Source organism: Leuresthes tenuis, unplaced genomic scaffold, assembly GCF_036924035.1.
Source record: "Leuresthes tenuis unplaced genomic scaffold, fLeuTen1.0.hap1 SCAF_24, whole genome shotgun sequence".
NCBI classification, from domain to species: Eukaryota; Metazoa; Chordata; class Actinopteri; order Atheriniformes; family Atherinopsidae; genus Leuresthes; species Leuresthes tenuis.
This window is the reverse complement of record NW_027325378.1, coordinates 15,748,054-15,769,736: the sequence shown is the minus strand read 5'-3', so window position 1 is coordinate 15,769,736 and position 21,683 is coordinate 15,748,054. Positions and strand designations below refer to the sequence as shown.

Genomic DNA, 21,683 nt, shown 5'->3' with positions numbered 1-21,683 from the left:
GGTTTTAAATGGGTTGTTAAAAGTGGCCTTACCACGGTCACCTACAGCGGCCCCAAGGTTGGAGAAGGAAACGGGATTACTGCCACGGCACAGAACCTAAGCAATATACTGCTGTGAATGGGAACATTCATTATTCTAATTCAACTGTGAAAATAGAGGCAAATTTACCAAAAGCCCTGAGTTTAATTAGTGAGAAGTTCACTGTCAGGCAGGTTGACAGAATTGTATCTGACCATCTTCGTGTTTTCTACCCTACTCTTGTGTTAGTGAACTCTGGAGGGAGGTGTGTCCAATCTTTTGTCTGGCACTGAATACATCTTTTTTTATACAATACTGTGCACAAGTCTTGAGCCAGCCACTAATTTTCAAATGTATCTTTAGGGGCCTTGCTATTAGCAACTTGTTTGCCAAGACATATCATTTGTACCCATTTTGTTGCATCTACAATATATACAAAGATGACACAGCTTAACAGACCTGAAATAGTATTTCTGCACCATAATGGAGATTCTCAATAGTTAGCTGATAATTTGGAATATCTTAGCATGATGTGCTGTGTGTCCTTAGAAGATTTGAAGAAACTGGACAAGTGAAATTAGAAGTGACAGACCTAAAAAAGAAAAAATGAACAAATATCTGAAAATGATGTATTAGAAAATAGGGGGAAAAATCCAGAGAGATTTATCAGGCCCTTCAGTTGTTCCATTTACTGTTTGTCAAAGCCTAATGGGAAATGGTCTCCATGGAAGGGTGGCTGTCAGGAAGCTGCTCTTAAAGAAGGAAAACATCTGCAATGAAATGTCTCAGTTTTTGCCTTATATGCTGTTTTTTCATTTATGCTTGCACATTTCATTAAATTGCTACACCTACTTCCTGATTACCTGGCAATATACATAACAATAAAACATGAGGAGTGGCTCAAGAGCTTTGTACAGTATTGTGATTGTAATGTCTTATCAAATGCAGACGTTCCTTTAACACAAAGCAATTTCTCCCCACAAAACAATAAAGCAACCTTGCATTTAATGCTGTATTTAGAATATTTTTGCCTCTTTGCTGTCAGGCAGTCCTCAATGATGGGGCCCTGAAACTGTTGTGGCTCTTTTCTCCGCTCACAAAAGTTTAATCTTTTAAAGTGTTTGGGTCAGAACTAACAAAACTAACTACTAAAGGTAGTGGTACACCTGCAACTGATTTGCCTGGTAAAAATACACCTTTTCTGACAGGAGTCTGGTGGGTTTGAAGAGAGAATACATAACGGCTGAGATACATTTAACTGCTTACACCATTCACAACAATACATTACTTTGGTGCCACATTCGTACTGCACGAACAGAACTCTCTGGATTCGGCTTTGTTTTCTCGCTGTTTAGCAGAGACGACTGCTCCAGTTTTACATGTTGTCCTATTCAGGCCTTGAGGTTGCTCTGGCAAAATGGGAAGATCCAGAAGGAGCTGGGTCCATATCATCCCTATGGATAAAGTCCAAAGGCTTTATCATCCCACGTTGGAGCTCCCTGGAACACACAGTGTATTTTAAGTATGCTGGACATCAATAACAAATATCTCAGACACACACCTTCAGTACAACTATACAAACAGTGCAAAGTGTGAATTTCTCAGTCGTTGTATTTTTTATAATCATTTTACATGCAGTGTAGTGGAAAAATAATTCTAAGAGAAAGATAAAATATTAATCTTAAGCAGCTTCAGAATACAGCATGAATCATGTTTTCCCTTTTTCTTACCCTGAAATCTGTTCCACAACAGATACACAGAGGCACACTAGAAGGGAGCCTCTGTGTCCACTTTCTCTTCTCCTGCCTCTTTCACACTGCCCTGCAAGTTTCGTCGAGTCCCTGTAGATTTGGTGTTATGAGCTTGGAAAAACATTAAAAGCTGCGCAACAAGGTCCACCCTGGAGCTGAGATTCCTAAAGCACTGACATCTTTACGATGACATCACTACGTCTCCATGTTCCAACACCCTAAAAACAATGGGGCTTTCAGCATGGGAGCTGTAAATGTGACTATTGCTCCATCTTAGAAGAAATGTGAGTTGCTTAGACATTTATGGATAAGCCAACAGAAGTTCTATGAAGATGGGTCGAGGCTGGAAGGTGTCAGGATAAGTCCATGGGAGATTGTTTGAGTAAAATATGCATTAAGACAGATTATGATCTACTTTTCTGGTTTACGTGCTTTCATGCGAGTGATGTCTCCAAACATGCACATTAGCAAGTTTAAGTGGTTTAGAATTCTTTGAGCTAGCACACTGTCACATTTTGCCATGTGAGACTGGTATTTTTTGATATATTGCTTTAAGGAAGACGTGCAGAGGTGGCAAAAGAGTATGGGGGGGGGGACAAAAGCCTGATATGTCACTCCAGCAGAGAGGATCACATTTTTTTCCTTTCTGTTTTTAATATACCCTGCGGCGAAAGTTGAAAAACAAAGAAGAAAGAAAAACCGCTTACCTCTCACACAACAGTTTGGAGCTGTACAAAAGCTCCCAATGCTTGTACTAGCAACAAACGGTAGCTTGAACTTAATCTGAGTGAACACACACACAAACTGTACTGTATTCTCCACGCTTTTGTTCAGTGCTGCATCGATACTGAGCTGCTTCGACAGTAGTCTTCAGATCTTTGCGAAGAACCAAATCATGGACTTTCTATGGAAAGGAAGCTATGGCCTTAAAACCACAAAAGTCCTGATTTCCTCAAAAGATTTCTATGTTTCCGCAAAGACTGCTGCTGCTGCAAAAGAAACACAAATCAGTCGAATCTATTTTTTTCTTCTCTTTTTGTTTGACAATTTACTGTTCATTCATATCTTAACCTTGTGGTTCAGGTTGGTTTATCTAGATCTTTCTGCATGATTTCTCAATCATTTCTAACATTTTCTACAACAAACTCGCAGTCTCTCTGTTGCAGACACCTGAATAGGACATGTTGACATAAATCAGAATCTTCCAACTAGGAATGTATTCTGGGAAGATTACAATGACTGATCAGTTACTTTCAAGACACAGCTTAAATGATTTCCCTTTGATCGTCAGGGAGATCAGAGTTTTCAGCCTTGACGACATTCCTTCTGTGTTGTGTCACATGGGTGGAGAGACTTCAGTTATCAGGGATTCCACCTCCCCTCCAGTCTCCTTTAACTTGAACACAGCTGAAGTCCTTCAAGAGGCAAGCTTCAGGGTGTGTGTGTGCATCTGCATCCTCCACCCCTGAAACCTACTGCCAACCGTGACTGTAATGTGAATCCTCACTGATCCTGTTTCCTGTCCTGCCTGATGAAATACTTCCAAAGTGACTCGCAATAATCGAGTGAGCGTTTGCACATGCGTGCGCGTGTGTGTGTGTGAGAGAGAGATAGAGGAAGGAGAAAACGTGTTAATAAGAAAAGGGAGTTTCTGACAGAAGAAACCGTCTTCGTGTTATTTTTTTATCATATAATGCTTTGATGAAGCGCAGAGGTCGGGTGCGTGAAATGTAGCCCCAGCAATTACTAATTTCCTAAAAACTCCCTGTTGCTCTTCAAAATGGTCAACCTCAACGTGTCACAAAGCCTTCTCGTGGCCTTAATGTGCAACGGCTGCACACCTCTACAGCTGGCTCTGCAGATCCCAGCTCACTTGGCTGGCTAAAGCCATGACCGACTCATCAAAATCGAGCGCAAGGACTCTTCACAAAGAGAAAACACATCAAAAATAAAAGAAATAACAATGATAATAAAAACAAAACTCCAGTCAATGAGCATATCTACTCGCATTTGTTAGTGTCAAGCAGATTTTCAGTGGGACCTGCGTGAGACTTCATTAGTTTTGTTTTCATACCGAGCTGTTTTGGGGTAAAGTTTGGGAAGCAGCTGCCTTTCAAAATGAAGACTGCAGGCCTACATCCTCTCTAACGGTTTTTTATTCGATACTGCGATGTCTTCAAATAAAATGAATCTTCTTCTGTGGTAGTTCATCATCATTGGGTGAGACGTGAACGCTTACAAAATCTGATTTAATGCTGTCACAGCCGTGAGTGTAAATGTCAGGTCTGCACAACAAGAGCAAAACACACCAAGTCGCTTCTTCACAGGCCGGCGACAACATCTCATTTATCAACTCCTCACAGCACATGCAAATTGGCTGTGGAGCCCCACCCCACGGGTAAAGATTGATTCCTCCAATGTTCTACAGAGAACATGTCGGTTGATCACACCTTTTGCTGCAACTATAGAAATCCTTGTAACATGTAAAAAGCACATGAAGAACATTCTAACCAGGCTGAAAATGTCCTTCTTACATGAAGGGGGGATTCTGTGCTTTTTGAGTAGTGTGATAAACCCATCTGGATGTGCATGTGCTCTTGCCAGTGTATGATATTGCATAAAGTGGTGAAAAAAAGCCTCTGACACATGCACAAACTCATGCTCTTGTGCCCTCGGTGCTGATCTCTTTACCTCCCTGCTTTTTCAGCTGCTGGGATGAGTGAATAGACCAGCAGTGAGACCAAATGTGGTGAGGCTGCAAGCTGATAGGTTGTGCACATGATAAATGAACTTGGGCTAAACCCGACATAAGGGAACAGGAGAATAAAACACAGACACACACTTCATCTGACAGTTTGTGTGAGGCAGCTTTGTGCTTCTGTGGCTCCTCATTAAAACATTTTAACCTGACTCAAACTAGCAGCGAGCTCAGCAGGACAATGATTAATAACAGGTCACTGTGTCTAATGCTAACAATTAATAAGACCATTTCTTGGTAAAGAAACAACACTGCTTGAGGGAGAATTAGCTGGGTCATTTATTAATAGGTAAGTGCCACGTTCTTTCTTCCATTGCTTCCTTCCTTCTTCCATTGCTTACTGTCTCTCCTTCCCACATTTCCTGCTCACGTAGAAGTTGGAAACCTGAATCAAGCCGTTCTGCTTGTTGCTGTCAGGCAGAGACACCAGTGACATTAGTGGAAAATATCACAGTGTCACATCATCAAGACCAGGAGAACTTGATGGAGCTCATAACCTGCCAGTGTGCTTCCAGCCAAATGATACTGACTGGCAGAAATGTTGGATCAAGCAAACCTAAAGCATTGTTCTGTATGTCCAAAGTCAGCACTGCAAAAAACACATTGTTAGCGTTCCCTCGGTTTTAATTTATTTTTAAGCCTTCTTCAGTAAAAATAGAGCTCCCTTACGTTTCAGACTCATAACTTAGATCCTATACACACTTCTCTACAGTGGCAAAACAGATTCATATAGTTTGTGTTTCGTTAATGTATTATAGAAAAATGCTGAAATATCCAATTCACCCACATTTTTAGACCCTTTGTGATGACACGGCTGAGTTCATTCTTCCTCAGTTCGTGTTCCTCGTGGTATTTGTGATACTGAAGTAATTGGACATGATTAGGACAGGCAGAAACCTGTTTATAATGTAAAAGCCAATGAGGGGTTGAGGAGGTTAAAACGGATGCAAAGAAAACTCAGAGGGGGCTATAACAAAAATCTATGAAAGCTGGGAGGTGACCCAGCCAGGGAAATGAGCTCATCTTTGCAGAAACACCAAAAGAGTTGCGCAGTCTTGTCTAATATCCAACTTAGGCATTAAAAAAAGAGAATGGGAGACACTTTCAAAAGAAAGATGCAATGAGACTGTAGTAAGACAGGCCTGAATATGACATAATGTATATTTGTCTTTAATTTCTAAAAAATAAATAATCGATCTAATAATCACCTATAAAACTAAAGGGGGAAAAAGTGTTTTGTTCACCATTATGGAAAATTGCGTAACTTTCACTATAAGTATGAAACATTATAATTTTAGCCCCATTTTTACCTCGGCACTGTCTCCCCCTGATTAAACAGGATGTTTGGAAATGCGGTTCTATTTAACTGTTCCACTGTGAATCTATCGAACATGTACTGCTGGAAGCACAAGCACAAACCCTTGGTAACTCGTTAGTTACCTCAAGGACAAGCTCAAGAGAATTGAAGAAAAAAAAAAAGCTACAAAATGTATATAACATGTATAACTGCCATTAGAATCATTTCATCTCAGTGATCGACAAAAGACTAAAAGCTTTTTAGGTGATTTGACTGGAGCTGAATCCAGTGATAAATAAATTAAATGAGCTATGAAGTACATTCAGCTCTTTGCAATAGAGGAAGAGGGGAGGCCGAATTTGTTTAATTTTCCAACCACTAAACCCACTCTGCTTATTGCAAGATTGACAGCTATATAACTGAGGAGTTTCCCAAACACTTCACAAACAAAAGGATCACTTACACTTGTGACTGCAGACTGCTGAGGAAGTTGTCTATGTGGTCCTGCGAGTCTCCGTCCAGGTGAGCCAAGTAGGTGTAGAGTTTGACAAAAGTGTCAAACGGGATCCTTGCAGCACCGCCTTCCTCATCGTGTGTCAGGATCTCGCAGGCAAACTTCAGAGTGCTCATGAGGGTCTAATGAAGACGCAAGATATAAACACAAAAACAGATACGTGCACGTAGCAATCAGTGCGAATAGATGAGAACTCACTGACAGCAAAGAGAAAAAAATAAATCAAGCTGCTCAGTGAACATAGAACAAGACTGCCCTCATGTGGTTAACGGGATCAGCAGTCTTGAACACAGCTGCACCCAAACATAGATTGCTCACACGGAGCACATTAAGTTGTTAATGCTTTGCTGCATTTACTTTTGCAGATACTAAGACATGTTCTACGAAGTTCCTCGTGCTTAAAGAAGGCCTCTTTGATCTGTCTCATGTGTTCTGTGTGGTTCTTTGAACCTTAATCACGGGCTTAACAGCACAACAAAGATCTAACTCATCAGAGAGAGATTTATGCAGCACTTATGCTGGAGCCTGGGAGACCGCAGTGTGAGAAGTCCGGAGTGTGGATGTCTGGATTTCGTCTACACACCAGACTAGACTGCGAGATGAACGAACGCGGAGTTGCTCGGCGTTCTCCAGCTGTGCTTTGGCCTCAGCTTCAGATAAAGTGGTATGAAGTGGTATTAGCATTTATATGTGGCCTTATGTAACATCTCACCCCTCCCAGAGCACTGCAGCCCAGGGCAAAAAACTCCATCCAGTCGATTTCAGAGTCAAAGCTGCCCAAGGACAGCAGGGTCTCCAGCTGATCAATGGGAAGGCACAGACCTTTCCATCTGGTTTGCAGTTCCTGCTCGCTGCATGTTTTTTGAGGGGACAGCTATGATTGGGTAGAGAAGAAAGAGTTATGAGGCTTCATTGTGAAAACAGTAGGCTTTTGCTGCTGGTGGAGATTTGCGGCCATAGAATAAAGAGACCTTTCTTTGATTTTTTTGGATTCTCTATCATGAATACAGTTTAGAAGGTGATATAATTAAGAACACAACAAAGACAAAGAGACGCATTCTCACAAGTGTAAGTGTTTGTCTGTTGGAAAACAGGAATTATCCAGTTCTTTTAATGGATCCACCACAGCAACATGGCAGTAAATACTAGAGGTGAAATAAAGTAGGTTTACAATGATATGCACTGTTGATGATCCACACTGGCAGACCTACTGCAATATTCAGAAACACACACACACAAATACAAAACAGTATACGAGTAAGCAAATGAGCAAATTAACTGAAATGGAAAAAAATCATTACACATGACAATGTATAAAATAATCCATCTCACAAAGTAGTCTGTTTAGAATGTGCTAATTCTACACCATCTTTTAAAATCTTTTTCCCACCACCTCCTTGAAGAAAATTCCAATGATGAATACCTGCTTGTGAAGGGTCTTCAGTAGCTCTGGAGTCAACCCGGTGTCAGTCTTCTGAGTGACAACGTTCATCTCCAGCCTCTCCTTGACAGGTAAACACTCTCCTTTAGCCAGTGCACTGAAGTATCTGCGATACAACACATTCACATAGGCAGCACACATGGAGCTTATTAAACACTGGGCTTGGTCTTATTCTGCTTTTCACTCATCTGACCTGCTTCCTAAGCCTGCTATTCGAATTAAGTGGTAAAAGTGGAGCGTGTTAAATGAGGCAGAAATTGCCCGTTGTTCAACTTAATGACCTCTCATGAATAATGTAAGCTAAATAAATGATCGTGTGCTGTAGTTTTTTTTTTTTTTTTATAGTTTAGAGTTCGTATATATATATATATATATATATATATATATATATATATATATACACGAACTCACCGATCTACACTGGTGTTCATCTCATTTTATCAGTATTCTACTCTGAAGTTAGAGGCAAGATGACCTTTCAGCATCCCTCAGAGGCACCATAACCAGGTGTTACTTCAGCATATACATCTTGTTACCACGGAGGCGTGAAACTTGTTTTTTGATTTATACTAATTTGCTGAGAGCACTGTCAGGCTACACTGGCCAGTACAAGAGCACAACATATAAAACACCCTTAAGGGCTAAAAGAGTTCCTGAACATTTCAGGAATGCTTTGTCTTTGTTACAGAGTCAGATAGTTTAACCGCAGCAATAGCATGGAAGCCTCTGGGATCTAATTACAGCCAGTCTTTTACAAAGAGAAGACATGCACAGGTGAAAGGGAGTTGCCTTTTCATACAGTAAGTTGCCTGGAGACTCTTCTTGTGGTTTTATTCAAAGGAAAAGGGTTGTAATGAAACACAGTGTGATGTATCTCTACACTTGACCCGAACCACTGTTGAGATTAAGACTTACGCTTCACACCACACCAGCAAATCCTTGGGCTGTGTTCGGATGGCCGCCTTGGTGAAGTTTTTGAGAATGTCTGGCAGGTCGGGGTGGATGTTAATTTGCTGGGCACAGTAGAATGTGTCCGGAACAGGCATGACTGCAATATTTGCAAAGCAACATAGTCCAGTTTGTAGCTGACACAGGGTACAAAAACAATCCAAGAGGAAATATGACGGCGCCTTTATAATAAAAGCTTAGTTACCCTATAAAGGGTCTCTCCACGTTTGAGAGCAATAAGGAGGTAACACACACACAAAAAAAATGAATAAATAAAACTAGCAGATATGCAGGCTAAAAGTCTTGTTGCTGGATCTCTCTATCTAAAGAGAATAACGAAAAATAACGAAGCAGGCACACGTGTTAAAAGGTTTCATAAACTCACAAACAGGCAGTTTGTTTCTGTTGAAACAACATGTCTGTTTACATCACTAAACATAGCAAAGCATATTTACCACCATTTAAAAATGACCCATGTAATTTACGCGTGCGTTTATTCCTGTGACATACTTATTTTACATTTTGCGAGACGAAAGCTCGCAACTGTTCGTCACAACGTGTGAACTACCGCGATTTACCCGTTCAAGACCGTATCGAACCTGACCTGAAGCGTGAAGGATGTGGAAAGATAAAGTATAGACCGGTGGGAGCTTGAAAGATGTTAATCTTTTCTTGTTACTGTGTATATGGCAGCTTCCTCGTCGCATAGCAACGGCGTTCTTCTTCTTCGTGTGGCGACTCGTAGCGAACACCGTCCCCTGGTGTAAATTTATTTTCTTTACCGTCGTCCTCACGAAAAAAAAAAATATATATATATATATATATATATATATATATATATATATATATAGAACAGTTCGCTGTAAATTTTTAGCAGTTTTACCTTCGACAATACATGATAGCTTGTTACACCATACAGCAACTGTGAGCTTCAGACTCAAGCCATTTCTAAACTAATTCCTAAGATGGTCCTCATGGAGAAAGCTCATTGTAAGCCTATGCATAGAAATGGTAATTTAGACTATTTTTCTGGAGAATGCAGTATTAAATTCTATTGTACAACCTAGTATGTTCAGCTGCCATAAAGGTGCTAAAAATCTGTATGACATACACACAAAAAACGAACAAAAAAAACTTTGCTTCATCACACATTTATTGAAGTGTTGCCATGAATAGGCAAAACATTTTATTATTAAACAGAATCTTGAAAATACAGGTTTCCACAGATTGTGATTAGAAAACAACAATACAACTAGCAGTTTTTGGTAAACAAAGTGACAAGGACATTTAAAAAAAAAAAAAAAAAAAAAAGATTATTTCAACCACCACTCCCAATGCTCAGAAGAAGCATGATAAGACAAATTCTTACTTGTGCGACAGGCACACAAACAACTGCGGTCTGATCACATGCGTTGGCTAGTGCAAATCTGTTCTAGCACACGTAGAAACTGAATAAGCAAAATGTATTTGTGAAGTTCTGTCAAATTCAACTAGCATAACATCTACTGTGGCATGGAATACAAAGAGCACAGTGTTTCCTATCCGAAGTTCTTACATTACAGTGCTGCACAGGCTAAAAGAAACTGTGGCTAAAAGAAATGATTAAACAGTGAGGATGGACTGCAGCAAAAACACAGGTTATGTGGACTTGACCATTGAATATACCAAGATGTTAGTCCCTCCATACCCTTCCCAAATGTCATCCCTTGATACAAAAATAAATCTGTCTCCCCAAATTCCCACCCTGGACACTCCTGCACCTATAAAACTATGTAGGATCACATAATACGCCTCACTGGCACTTTCAGACAGGGACAATACTGTTCCCAGCCAGCTATTATCTTATAAACCTTCTTTCCCGTTGCCTAGTCTTACCCCTCTCCGGACGAGACTTGGTTCAAGTCATAATCTGAGAAGCGTTCAAGCGCAGTTCTGTGATCGACAGTTTGTCTAACGAAACGGGGGCCGGCTATACGATCCATGTCAAGGCGCAAAAAAACATTTTCAATCTTACACAATATACAGAAGGAACCAATTCCTCGAAAAATACCGGACCAAATTTAAATGACCCAGCTCTGTTTTTATCTGGCAATCCCAAAAGCACTGTTACCACCACAGTGAGCAGAGATGAGGCTGAATCATGTTCGATATTAAGCCGACAAACACGCTTTTATCCCGTCTCAGCGTGCCACTGTGTGACCTAAACACAGCAAACAGAGTCATTGACTTGAAGGATAATCCCAATGTCTGGCACTTTACAAATTAAAGTAACAGAGTGTGACGAAATATTTAAATTTCAATGTTGTGGAGAAAAAAGAAAAAAAAAAGGAAGAAAATGTGAACGTGGCGATCCAATTTCTGTTGACCAAAGTATGACAGGCAGATAGTTATGAATGGTTAATACAAGTCTCCTCTCTGTTGTTTTACCTCAATTTGCAATCCCTCCATTCTATAGTCGGATAATGGTCATTGTAGCACTACTTCTATGCTTTTGGGAGGCCAGGGCTACTTTGCTACAGCCCCAAATTTGTCAGCTGCTCAGTTACAGCCTTCTGTCTTCTATCTCTTGCCCCTTTTATTACCAGCAGGGGGCTTCTTTAGCTGGAGAAGTGGTGTAGCAGTAACAAAGCCTGCAGCAGGTTGGTTAGACACACCAAAGGTCAGGCCAGCGGACGGGTTGATACCAGGGTTGCTGAAGTTAAAGCCCGAGGTGCTGCTGCTACCGAATCCTGCAAAAAGCAAGGCAAGACACACACAAGGTCAAGCAAGAGAAGTTCTAAGAGATTTTAGAGATTGGTAATAAAATATATGCAGGATAAATATAAGAAAACAGATTAATTATTATTAGTTTGTACTTTGAGAAACCTCAGATCCTTAAACGTTGCGGTGTCAGCATTGTAATCTTTATACAAACTACTAGACATGTGCTAAAAAACTGCTCCAGGAGGGTTTCAAAACCTGCTTATCAGAGGAGCCAATTCATCTACACACAGATATGGAAGCTCACAGCAACGTCTCCTGCTGCTTACATCAGCACTGCCATTTTCAGTGTATACCCATCCATCTGGTCACATTTTAACATCTCAAAGAATCGTCAAGATTTCTGGATGTACTTCTGCACACAAGGCTCTTATTTTCTATTTTTTTGTTTCTGGAATTTCAGGGGCCCAAGTGTGAGGGTGGTATACACAGCTTGCATGTACCTGCACTCAGACTGCCTCCCGTAGGCTTACTGGTGGAGGAGAAGCCAAAAGAAGACCCCCCAGTCCCCACCCCACCAAATCCAGGCCCACCACCAAAACCTGTGGGAGAGAGTGACATGGAAGTCAGTCTGGACTAAAGCAAACATCCTACACAAGGAACAGACACAAAGAGCAATGCCTCAGGAGTACACACAACCTGGCATTAGTGAACATATGCTACGATCTAATACATAATATATATTGCTATGCACTGTGGAGCTTCTAATGAAAAACTACAGAGCGAGGACTCAAAGAGTACCGCATAGCAAAGCAAAGGGTAAAATATGGCAAACCAATCACACCAACAACAAGGGAACACACCAACATCGTGCGTTCAGACCACATGTTCCCACAATCTCAAGTGGATTTGCATTGTGAAACAGTGATTAAGCAAAATAATTCCCAATGACAAAGTGGTGAAAGTCTTCTGGCCAAATTCTTCCTGTCCGAGTAAAAAGGTTATCCAGTTTGTGACAGGCCAAGGTAGCAACCTGCAGGCAAGGGTTTGTTCAGTTTCCTTGTGATGTGAACGCACTTTACCACTTGCACAAGAAACAAAAGGCAAAAAGGAAAAAAAAGAAATGGAAAAATTTAAAAAAAATAAATCACTACCAGGCTGACTGCACTGTTTTTCGCCTCACATACCAGCAATTTCTTGTGGTTTTAGAAAAGAAAAACAAAGAACCTCACACAAAAGGCTGTTTTGCATTGAGGAAATGGTAAACTAGGCAAGGGAAAAGCAAAATAAAAAGGAAGATCCAATTACAAAAGGCAGAGGTGGTACCTCCAAGCGTAGAAGAGCCCAAGCTAGTGCCCACCGCTGAGGCAAAGGGGTTTCCAAACCCTGCCCCCAAGGGCGCCTGGGTCCCTAAGGCACAGAGAGAGCATGTGCTTTACTACTCTGGATGCATGGAGAGTGTGTGGGTTTAAGGGGGAAAAGGAAAGAGAAGAGGAAAAAAAAAAAAGGCCCTGCACATTTTGTATTAACTATCATACGGACAAAAAGTTTGAAAAAAGAATAAAAGGCTTTTCACATTCTTATTTCGTTCTCAGAATGTATCTGTAAATGGCTGAATAATAATGTCAGCATACTTCAGGAGAAACTATTCTTTCTAATCCTACATGCTGCTTTTGAAATAAATACAGCGAAAAATCAGGCAATGCAACATGCTTCTGCTCCTGCAGTGTGGGTACTCTATAAAAGCTGAAAAAAATAAAATAATGCCAGTTCTTTCACTCAGAAACTTGTCTTTTTCCATTTATGCAATAGCTTTTCTTTCTTTTTTTTGGAAGTTTAACTAATTTTGGGACATGTCCAATTAGTCTGCATCGTTAGAACAACTTCAGTCAAAAGGAAGCAAGGACAAATGTTTCTTTGTTTAAAAACTGATTTATTGTCAATTTATATGCAATTCCACTTACATAAAACACAAACGAACAGTTGGGAACAGAATTGTTTGTTAATGGCTAACTGCTACTGCATTTGACAAGTTTCCAAAATTTTCCAAATTTCTGAGAGTGAATGAACTAGCGAATGCTCAAAAAACAATAGAAAAAAAAAAGAAAAAAAGCACCACACAATTATTGTATTTAGCTTTAAAAAGGCACACAATATTATGTATTATCAACAGGCATTTGATACATATGTTTAAACACACTTAAAACGGAAAAGCACTCGAGCTTCAGGTAAGAAGAGTGAAACTAGCATTTACGGTTGCGTTTCAGTGTAAACTAGTCAAAGTAAAAGACGCTCGCTACATGGAGCGGTGGCCAGTGGAAGTGAATGAGTTCAAGTGTTGGGTCGCCCAACAGGAAATGGTTCAGGTTTTCAACAATTTTCACCAGTGTCATCTCAAAAATAGAACGGCAGCTACAATTTTTGTTCACTGAGGAACTTGTTCCAGCAAAGACAAACTCTTGAATATTAACCTACTCACAACGACAGGCTACGAAACGCTGTTGAATCGAGCCCGATTTAACAACCCCGCCCCTCCTCCCCAAAAGTTGTAGAACCTCTTCAAAGACAAAAGTAGGGATTAAAAAAAAGAGACTTAAAGAAACTATGAAACAAAGAAAATAAAGGAAATATATCAGAAAGAAGGGTTTATGAGTGAGTTTAAGTGTAGCACTGTAAAAAAAAATTAAAAATTGCGGGGAAGGCAGAGTGCCCATCATAAATCTGAGAAATACATTCACATTTTGGTTCCTTCACTTCTTTAAAAAATAAGAAAAAAGAAAAAGGAGGTACACAGGGCCACTTCTTTCTTCAGGAAAACTCAGCATTTGTATACATATGACTGACAGATGGAGGATAGTTTAAGTATCAACTATCAACTATCAAGTCCAAAGATCTTTGACAGACCGAGAAAGAATACGTACTTTCAGTGTCATTACCGTGGCAACTATGACTGTAGAGATGTGGAAGACCATCTGTTAAAAGTCACAAAGTCAAGTGTCGTGTCAGAGGAATAAGAACCAGTGTTTTTTTTCCTTTCTTTTCTTTATACAAAGCGACTTCATCGTGAAAAATGAAGATGGTTGGATATGCTAATCCACTCTGTAGCCAGCAGCAATACCAACACTTTTGTTTATGGTTGGCTTAGCGAGTTACCCGAATACCAGCTTATAATCGCATAAAACACTGTATCCTCGGATCATAAAATGCTGGCAAAGAGATGTGGACGAGACCACACTGACCTGTCCGTTTCATCTGGCGACCACGTGTCATTCTGGTACCGACGGACCAGCGTGAGCAGCAAAAGTCATTCTTCTCTTTGTGACCCACAAAGCTAATAATTTCAGCTTATTCAGCATCGAGTCAGAGTGATTTTTCTTGAAAAGTCTCCATACAAAGTACCGTCCCTTGGGGGAAAATATATCGGATAAAAAATTACAACCTTTACTCCACATTTTCACTGAAATCGACCAAGTGTGAAATTAGCCAGCCCTACTATGCTGACAGTAGCCCTTAGATGAAACAGCCTTCATCACATAACAGCGGAATGAGCCATTTGTAACTCAACCATCCAAAATGCATTTAAGTATTCAACAATGAGATAAAGCTCGCCATTCGTCACCATCGACAATCCACAATGTAAATGAACCCTCTGAAGAAACATTCAACTTCAGCTCTTTAATCACAAGATCATACAAAACCCCGAGCGCACCGCTTCATTCGGGCCAGCCATTCATATCTAACAAAACGAACAGCATCAAGAACGGCCGCTCTAAGACAAATTCTTGGATTGAATCTGAAGTTCAGGCAATTAAACCGATTAGATTTTCAGTCCTGAGTCTTTTGGCACCTTTCACCTTCTGTCCATGAGGTACAAGTCTGAGCAGCGCCGGGCCGGCGAAACAATCAACCACCAATGACACGTATGTGGGTAAAAGTGCTGCACATTTAGTGTTGAATCTGCTGTGATACTGACCATCCACCCAGTTCCAATTCCAAGCCAAGACTAAGTTAAGCACAAGAAAAATAAAATAGAAATAAATAGGTAAATAAATACAATTTGCAATTAGGCTTAGTCTATCAGAGAATTGGGTCGCTTACTACAGACAGCCACTATGCCCGACATAAATAAAGAAAAGCAATCGCATAACTTTGTGCCCATTTCTTGGGTTAACAGACCTGCAAAGCTGTGAGTCAGAAATAATTCAGCATGTTAAGACTGCATAATGCATTCACATTGTACAGAGAGCACACCTAAAGCCCAACGAACAAGTAAGCAGAAACTGATTTGGCTTTACGGGAAAGAAGAAGAAGGAAAAAAAAAAAGAGGGCAAAACAAAAACATCTGTAGTAAGCACCAAGTTGGTTTGCACCTACACTACACAAGTGGATCACAACGGTTGTAGTAGCAGGGATCGTTTGTTAAGCGCTTTCTTTAAAATGTCGGTGAAGCAATGGATTTGGAAAACAGTCCCGAACCTCCTTGGCACATTTATAATTGATTGGTAAACAATCACTCAAAAAAAGCTTCTGCATGTTGTTCTGTGTAGTCAAAGGTAGAAGAACGTTTTCTTTTTCTTTCTTTTTTTTTTAAATCTACACTGGGAACTAAGCCACACTTGGCGAGCAGATATGATAACAGCAACATTTTCAAATGGGACGAGACCTAAGCTTCTGCTTCTGTGATCCGTCACGTTCACGGCCTTTAAAGCCCAGTCCAATTAAACTTTCGCTTCGAAACACTGGGATCAAGTCTCTACTGTTTTATTTAACTTTACAAGAAAAAGGGACAGCAGAAACATGCTAATATACATATGGTAGCAGCTTAGTTTGGTAATCACATGTTGATGCCCTGATATACCTTTACCACGGCCTACATACCAAAGCCTACAAAAATGGCTGAAAGATTAACACCTCACAGATGTGTTAGCAAACACAATGGGATAACTTTAGGTATTTCAGCTCTCCATAAAACTGACGTTACATGCCCATGAGTGTTCAGACGTAGAATTTTAGTGTATAGGGCCAATAATGATTAAATATTTGTGTACAATCGTTGAAAACCTCCAAAAAGCTTATTTGTCGAGACATTTCGGACACAAGTTTCTGAAGAAACTGTGTAAGATCAGTCCTCATCCGTCTGCTTATGCTGGATGATAATAATACTACAAAAGGCAAATACTTAGCCAAAGTTCTGTTTTGACTACCGATAGAAAACAAGCCTAACAGCTACCATGATAGTTATAAGTGCAATTTAGTAATTACAGAACAGGTCTACCGATGAGACCTTGAACAAGCAGCATGCTTAAAACAACATTAGCGATGCTTTCTTTAGATTATCTCTGCTGTTAAAAACAAGTTTTGTCTGAAATAAGCCGACACCATTTTTGTCAGCTAGAACTCCCCTACATAGCAGCAGGACTAGAGAAAGTAGGAGCTAAATTCTAATAGATACGTCTTTAACCACACACCCAGATCAAATCTTACAAAAACCTAAAAGATACATCTAGTCGGGACTTGTCAATCAGACAATCAATGTTTGCTTATTACATCTAAATCACAGCAAATGTCTACAATTGATCCCAACTTGTTTTCATATCAATATTCACAGAGTAGGGTCCTTCCTAAGAAGTTTCATTAAAACAGAACCCCCGCTCAAATTAGATTCGCAAGCTCTAATTACAACTTCAAATGAGATAGCTATCAGTTTAGGTTTTTTTTTCCCAGTAATGTCAGCCGCATAACCAGCGATAACTGCTCCGACAGCCAATCAGAGAGAAATTAAGAGAAGGAATTTGTTATAACAAATACCAACACTGCCAGAGCTTGTTGTTCGCTGTGTATTGAAGCCGTATATTAAATGTCCTCAGTGTGGTTTTGTAAGGTGCATAAGATAAATGTTTCAAACCCTTGAACCCTTAGTCAGCGGAAAAATGGTTAAGGCAGCGCAAAGGCTTGCTGTCGGATTAACGGCAGATTTCTCTCATCGCTCCCTTTCGCCCTCTTTTTAAAAAATGAAAAGCGAAGACAGCGTAGCACCAGCTAAGTGTGGTTTTGTCTACTTATTTTGAACAATAGTGTCTGATACCTTTATACTTTTTGCTTTCTAGAAACAATTTTCTTTTTTTTTTTTTTTTTTAAAAAAGCACACCCTTGCCTGTCCTTTACAAAACTTTTACTTTTGTTTCTCCTCTCCCTCATTTATCATCTTAAACAAGGTAAAGAGGAGGAGAACTTTCTAGAACTTGTAGGCAGTCAGACCTGGAGTTGGCTGCTGTTGCTGGGTCAGTGTGGCTGCCATGGCAACAGCTGCAGCATTGGGTACACCGGAGAATGGGGCAGGCCCGGTTGTGACTCGTGGTGCACTCTGCCATTTCCTGTTCGATGCCCTTTTAGACTCAAAGACGTCAGTAGAGTCTTCAAGGAAGGCTCTGCGGTAGGAAAGGTACTGGTGCTTCAGAATCTACAAGACATCAAGAGAAATAAAGACAAGCTGACAGACTGATGACACAAAAACGTCAACATTTTATAAAATAGCAACATCATCGAAGTACAACCCTGCATTTTATTAAATGGTCTCACCACCAAAACCTAAACATTAGATTCCAATCAGTACTAAGATGACGGGGAAACCAAATGAATGTATGATTTTACATATAACTTTCGACAATGTTGTGGGAAAAACAATAAAAAATACTGACCTTGACATTCTCATGGACAGACTGAAGCTGTGCAGCTTGTGCAACAAATGTTTGGTACAACTTCTGCATGGCCAGAGTAAGATCTGGAAATAAAAAGGTAAATAATCCCTGAGTAAGTGTGATTAGCCTTTAAGTAAAATATACCGATTAACAGTGATTGTATTTAAAGTCAGACATCGTACCCTGAGGGGTGATGTGGGAGCCGCTGCTCTGAGTCGTCAGGTGGTTCTCCAGCTCTTCTATCTGCTGCCGGTACTGTTGCAGCTGCACCTCAAACTGCTCCACCAGGCTACGGAAATAACTACGCAGGTGACAAAAAACAAAAAACAGATTTTAATGCCGGCTTCATCCATTGTGCAATAAAAGCAGTCATCTGGAAAACATCAAAGGCAAGTGAGGATTAACATGTTCTTTACATGGCAGGAAGAAACTACTCCTTGTTAATATCATAATACTCAAAAACAACAGACAAATACATTTCCAATAAATTCAACAAAACATCGGTCTTTCATTTGCTTGAAGACTAGAATTCGATGGCGCACTTACTCTGATGGAGCTGTGTTTTCGTGCTGAAGTCCAGGGGGTGTCTTTTGTGTGCGCAGTGCGATGTCAGCATTTTTCAGCTCCTTACGAAGACGAATAAAGGAAAGTCAAACTCATTGCCACTTAATAAGAAACATGTAACAGAACGCTTGGCATCCTGGATACAAAACATTTTAAGGCATAACTTAAGATTCAAATCTCTGCATCCCCTTTACACTTTATTTCAAAACTTGCACCTGCAAGACGCAGAGTTAGTCCCAAGTTACACCCAATCATGCTCTTGCTTAGTTCATAGTCTGGACAGTGCTATTAAACTGCTGGGGTTTTCTTGTATTCAGGGGTATTACTGGGGTATTACTAATATCCAAGAAGATGGTATAACCTGTGTAGCAATGCTGTTTTTACCTGTGCTGTCTCCAGCTTTAGTTTGTCAATGGCCAGAGCTTGGCGCTGCAGACCGCTGGCACTGACAGAGAGAAGCTGTTTGAGGTTCTTGATATCATCTTGGACTTTGGAAATGGCCTTTGATGACATCCTGCTGATGTCTTCCTGAACCTGCTTTTGCTCCTTTACAAATTTTCTGCAGAAGGAGACAGTAATGTAGAGAAGAATGAAAACCACTCACAGATTAAACTAAAGCACAACATTCAAACACGTGGTAAAAAAACGTGCATTCAACAGCACTTACTGGAAGTTTTCAACATCTTGGCAAATAACGGGAGGCAGATTCTCATCCTTCAAAGCTTTGCTGTCCCTGAAGGAAAAAAAAACCAAGGTACAGTGTTGCTCCTCAGTAAACATTTCTCACACATTTTTACAATAAAGTTGAGTTAGTTCTGCACATTTATTCAACTATTTTCCTTTTACAAAGATCCATGGACATTTTGGTCAACAAAACGTACTGGGCATTGGCTCCAGATGATGTGTCACTCTTGTTCTCAGAGGAAGTGCTGAAGTCGACCCCGCCGAGACCAATACTTGGTGCAGGAGCAGCAGATACAGCTGTTGAAGTAGCCAACAGAGAACCCAACGTTAACCCACCACCTCCTCCAAGAGTGGCCTGACCCAAACCTGCACCAAGTAAATAACTCAGGTTAGAATGAAATGTGACACTGTGCAAAATAGACAATAATTGTTCAATTTCCCTCAGTGATATAGGCACGTTTCATCTCACCTGTAGACCCTGTGACCCAGAGTCCTGTGCCAAGTGACGGCACTGTTGAAGGTGCTGAGGAGGTTGTTGTACCACCGAGACCAAGGGCGAAGCCTGTGGCAGCGTGCTGCTGTGGAGCTGTTGATGTTAGGACTGAACCAAAAGTTAGGCCGGGCCCAGCAGTTGAGGAGGTGGTAGCAGTGGTGAGGGAGAAGGGTGTTGCTGAGGCGGTGGGCTTGTTGAAGGCCAAGCTGAAGCCAGTGGTGGCAGTCGTAGTAGCTGGGGCACCTGAGAGCATTTACAGGAGGAAAAAAAGTAGAAAATAAGGGGAATTCAAGGTTAAAACATCAGCTTTGGTAAAAGTTACTTAGAAATTATAATGGAAACACAAACATACCTAATGTAAGGCCCGCAGTGGGTGCAGCAGCATCTGGAAAAGAATAACATCCCCAGATAATGGTTAACACATGGTGATTAACGGTAGTTTGCATCGATGCTAACTGCGAGCACATTTATTGCAATGCTTGCAATCGTCTCATGTGTGACAAAATTACTTGAGGCAGGTGTATTGAAAGAGAATCCTCCAGCAGGTTTCTGAGCAAAGAGACTGCCTCCTAGACCAAGGGATGGGGTGGTGCCAGTGGTGGAAGCGGGGTTTGCAGCTGCTGTTCCCAGAGCAGTGCCAAAAGAAAAGCCACCAGTACCGGCCGCAGGTGCACTGCAGACAGACAATACCACAATCACACTTCTTTTACAATACAAATTACAAGCAATAACCTATCATTGGTACAGTAGAGAAAACTTTTACTCTTACAGCAGTTTTCTAGACCCGCCCAATAGTGAAGGGGTAAGTTTAAACCCAATGAGATTCTTTAAAAAGCACATTTACAAACAATAAATGCCAACAATTGTTTTAACAGATAGATGGCATTTAAACCCATCTTACATACTGAACCACATTTCTTATGAATTCTCCATAAAACAGATAGACCTTTTGCAGTTTGCAAGAGTTAAACTTGGTAAATTATAATTCCAAATTGCAGTATCTTATGGCTCCTCTTGCTATGCATAATCCCATTGCCAATTTTAAAGGCTATCAGCACAAGCCCTGGATACAGTCATCAGTAAACGACTTCATGAAATCTAGGTTTGTCAATCAGGTGGGGATTATAGAATTAAGAGTTTCTAACTATCCCGGTGTGGACAATCCCCACCGGCCAGACACTATTGATCAAAGAAGTCAGCATCTAACGTGTCTGAACGTGGCCATCTTTAAAACAGTCAAGTTCATCACATATCATTGTAATCTTCGCAAAACCATGTGCCCAACATATAAATGTACAAAAAGTAAGACGTTATCACGTAACGTACGTTATCTGATAACCTATGGCTAAGCTAACGTTAGCCAAGTTGCTCTTTTAAAATGAGTCATTACCTGGTAACGGCCCCAAATGCGAATCCTCCACCGACGTTGGTAGAGCCGAGAGTCCCTGATCCAAAATTAAAGCCAGACATTTTCTTCTAAGTCGTGCGCATTAACCATTAATAATATATTTGGATTTAACGCACGAATGAAAAAGCTTAGCTAACTCAACAAAACATCAAACGTCAGTTAGCCTTCATGCCCGCGTGAGGGCCAAATCCGCGGTCCTGTTTTAACTCAAACCATGCTTGAATGAAAAAGTACATCTCTCAAATAAATGCAAAGCTATTCCACTGTAGACTTCTACAGTTTAACAATCCTTTAAATCTTATTTTAGCCTTTCAGAAGCGCCAAATGACTTCCCGCATGGTATTAATTTCTTATTCCCCGCCTGGTATTTCCCGAATCCCAGTGCATTTTGGGTAATTTCTCTTTAACT

At 40.5% G+C, this 21,683-nt stretch overlaps 2 protein-coding genes across 3 annotated transcripts; both read right to left on the bottom strand.

Annotated features, from left to right (window-relative positions):
- Window positions 1-1,357: 1,357 nt before the first annotated feature.
- Window positions 1,358-9,414, bottom strand: ropn1l (rhophilin associated tail protein 1-like). Its single transcript, XM_072378641.1, has 6 exons — window positions 9,332-9,414; window positions 8,695-8,827; window positions 7,762-7,885; window positions 7,051-7,212; window positions 6,288-6,460; window positions 1,358-1,517 (listed from the first exon to the last, which is right to left on the bottom strand). The coding sequence occupies exons 2-6, from the start codon at window positions 8,823-8,825 to the stop codon at window positions 1,406-1,408; spliced, it is 702 nt and encodes a 233-aa protein (XP_072234742.1). The 5' UTR covers window positions 8,826-8,827; window positions 9,332-9,414; the 3' UTR covers window positions 1,358-1,405.
- Window positions 9,415-9,878: 464 nt separating this feature from the next.
- Window positions 9,879-21,670, bottom strand: nup58 (nucleoporin 58). 2 transcript variants are annotated; one of them, XM_072378113.1, is made up of 13 exons: window positions 21,257-21,670; window positions 20,376-20,539; window positions 20,219-20,251; window positions 19,843-20,109; window positions 19,571-19,739; window positions 19,357-19,422; window positions 19,074-19,248; window positions 18,672-18,751; window positions 18,308-18,426; window positions 18,126-18,208; window positions 17,686-17,887; window positions 11,931-12,029; window positions 9,879-11,456 (listed from the first exon to the last, which is right to left on the bottom strand). In XM_072378113.1, exons 1-13 carry the CDS (start codon window positions 21,334-21,336, stop codon window positions 11,287-11,289), a joined length of 1,707 nt encoding a protein of 568 aa, XP_072234214.1. In that variant the 5' UTR covers window positions 21,337-21,670; the 3' UTR covers window positions 9,879-11,286. The 2 variants fall into 2 exon arrangements, with proteins under 2 accessions (XP_072234214.1, XP_072234215.1); XM_072378114.1 differs by lacking the exon at window positions 11,931-12,029.
- Between the last annotated feature and the right edge of the window lie 13 nt (window positions 21,671-21,683).